Source organism: Telopea speciosissima, chromosome 7 (assembly GCF_018873765.1).
Source record: "Telopea speciosissima isolate NSW1024214 ecotype Mountain lineage chromosome 7, Tspe_v1, whole genome shotgun sequence".
Lineage (NCBI taxonomy): Eukaryota > Viridiplantae > Streptophyta > Magnoliopsida > Proteales > Proteaceae > Telopea > Telopea speciosissima.
Genome location: NC_057922.1, coordinates 39184974 through 39195199, shown reverse-complemented (window position 1 = coordinate 39195199; position 10226 = coordinate 39184974). Strand labels below are relative to the sequence as shown.

The 10226-nt window shown below is 46.0% G+C and overlaps 1 protein-coding gene and 1 pseudogene across 1 annotated transcript; both read left to right on the top strand.

Moving 5' to 3' along the window:
* The first annotated feature begins 586 nt into the window (after positions 1-586).
* LOC122668545 lies at positions 587-6425 on the top strand (annotated as a pseudogene).
* A 1174-nt stretch (positions 6426-7599) lies between these two features.
* Positions 7600-8129, top strand: LOC122668544. Its single transcript, XM_043865093.1, has one exon. The coding sequence runs from the start codon at positions 7600-7602 to the stop codon at positions 8083-8085; it is 486 nt and encodes a 161-aa protein (XP_043721028.1). The 3' UTR covers positions 8086-8129.
* Positions 8130-10226: the final 2097 nt, after the last annotated feature.

Below are 10226 nucleotides of genomic sequence, written 5' to 3'. Positions count from 1 at the left end.
AAAGGTGGGTAGTCGAAACCTGGAAGGTAGTGTGGCTGACATGATCTCTGCCGAGAAGGGGTGTTGTCCAGGTATGGAATGCATCTCGCCTTTGGTCTGCTTCTTCAACCCTTCCAGCTTCTCATCCAGGTCACGGAGTCTTTGATCGAGCTCCTCGTCCCATGACTGCCCCCACGCCTGGCCGGACGTTCGCTGCGACCCCGTTCACGCTCTCTCCTGGATGTCCCCTCCCGCCTTGAGTGTTGGCGGGATGGGGAATGGTCACACTGTGATGAACCCTGTCGTGAAGGTGAGGGGCTTTCTTCTCTGTAGGTCCGACTTTGTCGTGGTATGTGACCTTCCAGTCGTCCATCGAACACAGACCTCCGGATCGATCTCTGTGGGCTAGACACCCTCACCCTGGGTGTTGGCGTCCTCCCACATTCTGACCGTGGCGAGAGGTCTCTTGTTCTCCTGGGATGCTGGGAAGGCTCCCCCCGCTGCGGAGTGGGGGTTGCCTGTCGCGCAAGTCTCTCTGATCTCACGCCCCTGGGAGATGATCTCCTAGGGTTCGGCTCTTGTCGAGGTACAGACTCCACCCTTGCTGATGGTGAAGTCCTTCGACGATGAGAAGTCGCACGTTGCGTCAAGTAGTCTCGAAAGAGTCATTATTCCTCGAGGATCTGTCATTGCAGGTCATTGATCTGACCCACAGTGGCTGGGGCATTGGGGTCAGGTGTCACCTCCACCACCACATCGTCGGCCTCGTCATTGTTGGGCTCGTCGACCACAAATTGGTCATTAAGGGGGATCTCTTCCTCCAAAGGGACATGGTCCGGGTCGTTGGCTCTGCGAGAGCACTCTAGGGGTGGTGATCCATTCCTTGCTCCGTTGTTGGTGGTGGTAGTCTTCCTTCATGCCATTGAATGAGTATGGAAGCGAGCTAGTAGCTGTAATGGCTAGCGTCGTTCCCACAGACGGCACCAATCTGTTGCGTTAAGAAATCGTCGAGCGGTCCTGCGAGTGCCGTCACCTGCAAGTGGACCAAAGGGGTCAACAGAGAGAACCGGTGTGGTCCCGGCCTAGGGCTCTCCGATGCCAAAGTTAGATCTCCTGGCGCAAATAGATGAATAGTGATTATTCAGTATGAGTTTAGATGTCCCTTTAAGGGTGGTGTACCTTTCCTTTTATAGTAGTGTATGGCAGTGTGGAGAGTCCCAGTTTGATGGCAAGTGTGTCGTTGAGTGGATAGAGGCCCTGTGTAATGGGGCTCTATCCTGATTGATCATCTCCCCGCGGGAGGGAGTGTCCTAGTGGTATCAAGATCCTTGCTGAATAGATACCCGAGTGTGATGATAACGTCATTGGTGCTTGAATCCGTCTGGGTGACGTGACTTCTAAGCGGTGGCCTAGAGTCCTGGTGGTGACATGAGTCTGTAGTGATACGATTGGGTGATAGATGAGTAGCCCCGATGTCCGTGCACGTCACGTCTGCTTCCACGATGTCGTGCCTGGGTACAGGCCGTGCCTGGGTGAGAGGCCGCCCCTGGGTGAGAGGCCGCGCCTAGGTGAGGTCGCGCCTGAGTGGTGGCCGCTCCTGGGTGCAGACCGCGCCTGGGTGAGGCCGCGCCTGGGTGTGGCTGCGCCTGGGTGAGAGGTCGCGCCTGGATGTGGCCGGGCCTAGGTGAGGCCGCGCCCAAGTGGTGGCCGCGCCCGAGTGGTGGCCGCGCCTGGGTGAGAGGCCGCGCCTGGATGTGACCGCGCCTAGGTGAGGCCGCACCTGGGTGGTGGCCGGTCCTGGGTGAGGTCGCGCCTGGGTGTGGCCGCGCCTGGGTGAGAGGCCGCCCCTAGGTGAGGCCGCGCCTGAGTGGTGGCGGCTCCTGGGTGAGGCCGCGCGCCTGGGTGTGGCCACGCCTTGGTGAGGCCGCGCCTGAGTGGTGGCCGCGCTTGGGTGGTGGCCGCTCCTGGGTGAGGTCACGCCTGGGTGTGGCCGCGCCTGGGCTAGAGACCATGCCTTGGTGAGGCCGCGCCTGGGCGAGAGGTTGCGCCTTGGTGAGGCCGCCCCTGGGTGTGGCCGCGCCTAGGTGAGGCCGTGCCCTAGTGGAGGCCGCGCCTGGGTGAGGCCGCGCCTGGATGTGGCCGCGCCTGGTGCAGGCCGCGCCCGGGTGCTGGGACCCCGGTTCGTTCCCCTTGGTTCTAGAGCGGGTCGCCCTGTGACACGTGGCGGTCGCTGATTGGCCCAGTGAATATTGGATGTATCAAATGTAGTTTATTGGACCAAATTCCAAATTTTCCTTCACCCCTGGTAAATGGATTCGCTACATTAATTTCCATTGAATCAGACTCTCCCAGGGTATGAACGACTTCATACAATTTTACCAAAAAAAAAGAAAACGACTTCATAGATCATAAAATAGGGGCTGACATATTTGGCCATTGGTTTTATTATTTTTTTAAATTCTTAAAAGATTAATGAGGAAATTTTATAAACAGAAGCTGTGAAGCACATGTCAATTTCTGAATGTGAGGCATTAGTTGAGTTTAGAATGAATATAGTAATGTGTGACGAGACCACCAAAGCCCACCTGAATTGAAATTTTCACATATTAATGACTTTTTTTTTTATGTGAAAGAAAATTGAAATGTCATCAGTTGCATATTGATAAACCAAAATTATACGAGCTAATCATGAGCCGCCATGTGTCCTGATACAAGAGGGAAGACCACCCCAAGCTCAGCCATTTTATGTCTCACTTGATTGGCCCAGAAGACAAAGAACCAACAAGGTCATCCAAGGTTCAAGACCAAGTACTACACGCAAGCCACCAGCGTCATTGTCGAGATATGCATCAAGTCACCAGTTGAAGGTATCAACCATCTACAAAAGCCACAATCTTAGAGGGACTCATGCACCAAGGATCTTATCCAACATACATGGGCATATGCATGTCTATCTACCGAGAACATCTTCCCTACTGGGACTCTATCTCCCATGGGAGAGGAAACAACTAAGTGATAAATCCTACCAGCAAGGAAAACGTATCTACTACGAGGACTACTCATTACCAATTGGGACTCTCCACACCGCCACACTCCATTATAAATTCCAAGATACTTGTTGCGTCAGGAAATCATCAGCGGTTCCTTCGAGTGTCGTAACCTGCAAAAGAACCAAGGTGACAATGGAGAACTGGTGTGGTTCCGGCCTAGGACTCTCTGATGCCAACGTTAGATCTCTCTGAGCAAACAGATGAGTGAATAAAACTCAAGATATTCAAGATGAGATTTATGGGGTGGTTTACCTCCCTTTTTATAGTTGAGCATGGCGGTGGGGAGAGTCCCAATTAAAGTAGAGTGGCCTTCATAGTTGTTCAGAGTCCCTGGGTAGCAGGGTTCCTCCTTGATTGGCCGCCTCCCTGCAGGAGGGAGTGTCCTGGTAGTGTTAGGATCCTTGGTGGATAGACCTCTGCCCATGGTGATAGGCTTTTAGTGTTTGAGTCCGTCTAGGCAACGTGACCTCTAGGCGGTGGCCTAGAGTCCTGGAGATGGCGTGTGTCGGCTGCGATATAGTTGGAGCACAGCCGTGGTGAGACGACATCCACGGAGGTCCAGTCTAGGGAGGTCGCGCCCATGGCGGAGAGGCCGCACCCATGTGGAGAGGCCACACCCATGTGGAGAAGTCGCACCTAGGTGGAGAGGTGGCACCCATGCGGAGAGGTCGCACCCATGTGGAGAGGTGGCACCAGTGTGGAGAGGTGGCACCCAAGTGGAGAGGTGGCACCCATGTGGAGAGGCCACACCCAAGGGTGGGGGTTGCGCCCATGTTTGCATCGGATTTCTTCTGGGCCTATCACGGTCCATCTCCTTGGGATGGTTCATCGGTACACGTGGCGCTTTCTGATTGGCTTAGATAAACTTGGGTTCATCAGTACTCTACCCCATTAAGCCATCTTGTATTCTAACTATTCATCTGTTTGCTCAAAGAGATCTAACTTAGGCATCGGAGAGTTCTAGGCCGGAACCACACCGGTTCTCCCTTGTCACTAAGGTCCTTTTGCAGGTTGCGGCATTTGAAAGGACCACTAGGCGATTTCTTGATGCAACACATATTAATGACTTTTGGTAATTAGTAAAGGGTACTTTCATAATTTGAAAGGTAAGGAAAAAATTATGGATGGGGCTCCTCTATAGCGCCGTAGGGTGTGTAGTGCACATTAGACAGCCAGAGCACCTAGACACACAGCTCCATCTAGTGCCCATGTGTTGGGCTGCATTCTCGGGTGCTCCTGACCATTTAATAAGCGTTGCATGCCCTGCCACACCACAGAGGAGCTAGGTTCACAGCTGATGGGAAAATTTTCCTACCGATGTTTCTTTTTTTTGGTAAAACTTTCCAACAACATCAAAGTGTAATTTTCCTTTCACATAAGTTTATTTTTCAGAGAAATGTTCTTTGTGTGGGATGCAGGGACTACGACCAGATACATGGGGGTGGAGATGACCAGCACGCCCCCCATGAATGGCAGAAATTCCACCCCCAAATCCCCAATCGGACTCTCATTGGCTGCCACGCGTGGCTTGACTCCTGCGTCCTACGCAAAGAACACTCCCCCAACTCTTATTATTTTTTACAATTCTTTCTTTCTTACTTTGAATATGTGGACTCCATGTGAAAGTTATGTTTTTTGGGACAGCCCAGCTATTGGTGTGGTGTGTTGAATCCTTCCCACACTATAGCATGATACACATTGTCAATAGTACACATCCTTGGACACATACTCTGTCTCTTCCTTAACCATGTGAGACCCCCTATGTATAAATCCCATGTGTCCATTGACTTGGTGCAGGTGTTGTGCTTAATTCACATTTGTTCAGCAGTGTTGGACTGCATAACTTTTTTTTTTTGTGAAAATTAATTTATTGAGCAGGGCAAGCTGGAGCCAAGGAGTCCTGATTACATAAGTTCAGCAGCCAAGGGGTGGAACATAGCCAAACGGTCCGGCTTGCAACGGATCGGGCCATCCTAGCTAGGGAGTAGGCAACACCATTACCCTCCCTAGATATAAAACGAAAAGTACAGCTTTAAATTCAGGAGTGTTGGACTACATAACTTGCTAGCTAGAGTCTTATGGCCTTGAACGGCGTATGGGGTTCTTTTAAGGGTAAAGTACACGTACCCCCCTAGAATGCACCCAATATTCCTCGTACCCCCCTAAGCGGCTCAATATTCCACGTACCACCCCTCAATATTCCACGTACCACCCCTGCTTTACACCCCAAATGCCATTTAAGTCCACACCAGGTATTTAATGCTATAAAATGACCAAACTACCCTTTCTTCTATCTTTTCTAAAATTTGAAAAGACCTAATTGCCCTGATCTATTTGCTAAAATTTGAAAATACCAAAATGCCCTTATCTTCCCCAAATCATTATCTTCTTTTACCTACCCAATACCACCACCACCACCATCACCACCACCACCACCCACCATTAACACCATCACCACCGTGAAGCCCCATTTTCACGCCTCCGTCTCCACGCCTGTCTTGATGTTCCAATCACTGCAATTTCTTTTCAGATTGCACGCAACGCTCTATGGCCCAAGTCTTGGGGCCCACGGCCATCTGACCCTGAGAAGGCTCTGCGCGTAGCTCGAAATGCACTAAAGAAGGCACCCATCTTGATCCCTCTCTTCAACCACTGCTACATCCCTTGCAACCCCTCTTTGGCTGGAAACCTTATCTTCTCCGTCGACGAGAATCGAGTATTCTGTTGCGGATTGGATTTATCCGATTTCTTCGAACGGGAGTCTCTGCTCCGATGAGACAACGATCCATGCGTCCTCCAAAAGCAGCGCTCGGTCAGTGAGAAGACAACAGTTTCGTTATCATTTTCATCTAATTACTCCCGCATAAGCTTAGATTCCGGTGGCGCCGCAGGGAGCAAAACACCCAGATGGGTTGAGTTCTGGAGTGATGCGCAGCCATCGATAGAAGGTGGAGGAATTCGTCATCTCTGTCGTCTTCTTTATCTTCCGATCAATACTTTGAGATTCCTCGGCCAACATTTCAGCGAAAATTGTCGAAATGGGTTGAAGTGTATTTAGAGCGGATCGGAACGATCCTGAGGGAAGGTAGTTGGAATGAAACAGATGTAGCGGAAATTGTACAGGTATCAGCATCTAGTTTTTTCGAAAGGGAGGTGATTTTGTTAGATAATCAAGCAATCTTGGATGCTCTACTACTCAAGGCAGACCGATTCTCCGACTCTTTGAGAAAAGCAGGGTGGAGCTCTGAGGACATCACTAACGCTCTAGGTTTTGATTTTCGACCGGAAAAAGAACTACCCCACATATCAAAACCCCTCGTGTATTCGTGTTTGATTTGCTCTTTCTGGGTAAAAATGAGGAAAATCGGGAAACGCATTGTAAAGAATCTTGATTAAGGAAACAAAGATTACCATTTCAAAAATTTAAATATAAAACTCAGTTTGTTTCAGGTAGGCTTCCTCGATATCCCCGTGAGGCGTGCCGTGTGCTGATCTACTCATCTACCACTGCAATTGCAACTCGCAAACCAATTTGAATCAAAATCTCCTGTAAAAATCTCTGCTTTTTGGAGAAGACCCCACCACCTTCAGAAAATTTCAGATAGAGAAAGGAGTTGGACAGAGATGCTGCAACTTGGAGTGATGAGCGGCTACAAGAGGTGGAGGAAGTAGAGGAGGGGAGGAGAGATAGTGAGGTGGGGCTTCACGGTGGGATGGTGATGGTGTTAATGGTGGGTGGCGGTGGTGGTGGTGGTGGTGGTGGTGGGTATGTAAAAGAAGATGATTTGGGGAAGATGAGGGTATTTTGGTCTTTTTAAATTTTAGCAAATAGGTCAGGGCAATTAGGTCTTTTCAAATTTTAGAAAAGATAGAAGAAAGGGTTGTTTGGTCATTTTATAGCATTTAATACCTGGTGTGGACTTAAATGGCATTTGGAATGTAAAGCAGGGGTGGTACGTGGAATATTGAGCCACTTAGGGGGGTACGAGGAATATTGGGTGCATTCTAGGGGGGTACGTGTACTTTACCCTTCTTTTAATTACAGACCACCGGGAAGTGAGATAAGAAAAGAATCGGTATCGGGTGTATCGGGATAACCATATAATGCCCCTCGATGCCCAATACCTATACTTGGCCGATCCGGTATAGGTGAAACTGTCCAGAAAATGAATTTTTTTTTATTAAAATTGAGTGTTAAATCGTCCAGATCAATATCTGTATCGGTATCGGCCACCGATCCCTCTCATAGAAATTTGAAATCAACGAACCCCTTTTTTGTTTGTTTTTTTAACTGAGGTAAAAATGTAAAATTCAAGGAACCTAGAGTGTAGTGTAGCTCGCACATGCACATGTCGCTTGGTGGGGCCCAGGCCCAGCTAGTAGGTAACTGCCACGCGTCTTCTTTGTTATACCTGCTCAACTATACCGAAACCACAAGTACGGGCCTGGTGGGGTAGAGCTTCTACTTAGGCTTGATCTTAACCATTAATTCAGATCGTTGGGGCCCACGTACCAATGACTTTCGTTCGTTCGATTCGTAGTCTCTGCCCTCTTTTTTGGGCCAATTAAGATGAAGATGCGAGGAAATATAGTTAAGGAGAGAAACGCGTCTTTATATGTAGTTTTAAGAACAGAGCCATTCACAGAGGACGAGAAGCGAACAGAAAACACACCAGAGAGAGAGGAGAAGCAGAAGATGATAGAAGGAAGGGGAGCAGCGGCGCCGCCGCACGGAGTGCTACTAGCAGTGGTGGTGGGGATAGTGGTGGGAGTGCCAATGCTGGTGGGAGAGCAGGGAGAAGCCATTACTGGAGCGATCGCGGAGCTTCTCACTCCCATGGGTCTTCTCCTCGTCCCCATCGTTCTCCTGCTCGTTATACAGTTCTTGTCTTCAGATCGAGGGTCAGTACTATCAGGCATATTCTCTACTGGCGAACCTGATTCAATCCACCGCCTTAGCGGATCCCCTGTTGGTGTGGCTCTATTCCTCATTCTCCTCATCTTCCTCCTCTACAACCGCGTCTCATTATTCGGATCCGACGATGATGGTGAGTAAAGCAAGTAGAGTAGAGCAGAGAGAGAGAGAGAGAGAGAGAGAGAGAGAGAGGGAGAGAAGATCTTTTCTCCCCTTTCTATCTTTCTTTCTTTCTTTTTTTCAGATCGAAGAGATGATGAGCTCATGGAAGGACTAATGGAGATGGGACTCCTCCGTCTGTGTTCAGTTCTCAATTCTCTCGCACTGTAGCTAAACTAACCGGATTTATGCATGTGGTATTCCATTTTGGTAAATATAGTCCAATTTATAAAAGTCAAATCTTGTAATAATTGAAAAGGTGGTTTTCTTTGTTCATTTCTTTTTCTTTTTCCCCAATCCAATTCTTAATTAAATATAAAACAGTAGAATGAATCGATTGTCGGTGGCTAAGCTCTTTCTGTGCCCTTTCTCTCTCTCTCTCCTCCTTTTCTTACTTCAAAATTTTTCAAATTGCGAAAGAAAACAATAATAGATGTAGTGGGGTTGGACTCCAAAATTTCAACAATTACAGCGACGATCAGCTGGATTCCATAGGTGTGAAAGAACGATTACAGTCTCTCTCTATCTCTCTATTTACTTTTATTTTTTCCTTTTTTTCCACGCTTCTCTCTCTCTCCCAAATAGAGTCATCTCTGATGCAGAAGTCTGCACAGTGCAATCGTTCTTCCCTAGGGAGAGATGGAATCAATTCTTTATACTGTCAGATTCAAGTAAATTTACAGTTCTTATTTCAATTTGAGGATTCATGGGAACAGTTTTAGGTATAGGCATCATCCAATTTTTGTTTTGAAAGAATAATGTTTTGAAATCCTTGATTCATAGAGAGGATTTAAAAATCCGGGATCCAAAATTGGTCGCACATCGCTAGAAATCAGAAAGAATCCACCCAAATATGCCCTAACCCTATAAATTTTTATGATTTGTTTGGAAAGCTTTCCAAATAAATTCAAGATTGTTTAAATATGATTTATATTGAAGGAATTATGTTTCAATCAAACCTTAGTTGATGTGCGCGAATGTTTTCAAAATTGTTCTTAATGAAAATCTTTTTTACATATCAAAACGAATGAATATTTTACGGTACTTTTGGTTTTTAGCAATGTTTTATCATATTAAGAATTGTAAAATTTATAGATTTGATAAAAACCCCAGTATTTAAAAGTTGTAAATTGTATCTACCACCAAAAATTCAGTTTTTGTTCTTGAATTGAGGAGGTGATTTTTTATCTTTTGAAATTTGATTTTTTTTTAAATTATTTTTATTGGATTCAAATAGGATGTATTTGGTTATTTATAAATAATATCTTGGATAAATAAAATTCATATACTTAAATGATATTTGGCATAAATAAGTGTCGATCTTTATAATTATAATTCTTAGTCCACTGTGTAATTGGCATAAAAAGTGTCACTCTAGACAACTGTACAAAATCATTCAGCGTACACTAGTAAACTTGGGTAAAAGACAACGAGTACCATTTTGAATTTTTTATTTTTTTTTTGTGAAAATAGTTCATGCATTGTGTTTATAATGTCAAAAATAGGTTATATAGAAAACATCAGATAAAAAAACAAAACATTTCTGGACCTTGAAACAACTAATTCGAGTTGGCTGGGAAAAAAAATCCTTGGTTTCGACTAGTTTCGACCATATCTCAATTTTGACACTGATCAATACCAGTATCAAAACCAAGTATAAGAACCCTGGTATAGATTGCTTACATCTAAAATCATAAACCAAATCAACGAATGCCTAATTTTTTTAAATAAAAACAAATTTGTATTTTCACCTATACCTCTCTTTTTTGTTTATTAATTGATTTTTTAAAAGTTTTGTTTAGCCATTTGGATAATTTGTTTGGGTTGACATTTGACATACTTTTAGTTTTGGGGTCTATCTATCTCTGGCTTTGAAAAAATCAAATTGGATTAGCCGATTCGTGCTGATCTGGATTCTAAATCAGAATCGATAGAGGTTAATCTCGATTTCTAACTGATCAAGATTGGATCGATCTTGAATGGAAACTAGGATTTAAGAGGTTTTTTGCCGATTTTCATTGATTCTAAAATGCCGATCCTGATCTTGATTTTGATTTTGATTCCGGTTTTTAAATCATAATCTATCCCAAAGTTTTGAACCTTATTCCAATTTTATTTTATTT

Coding starts and splice junctions, on each gene's coding strand:
- LOC122668544 (XM_043865093.1), top strand. CDS start 7,600: ATGAAGATGCGAGGAAATATAGTTAAGGAGAGAAACGCGTCTTTATAT.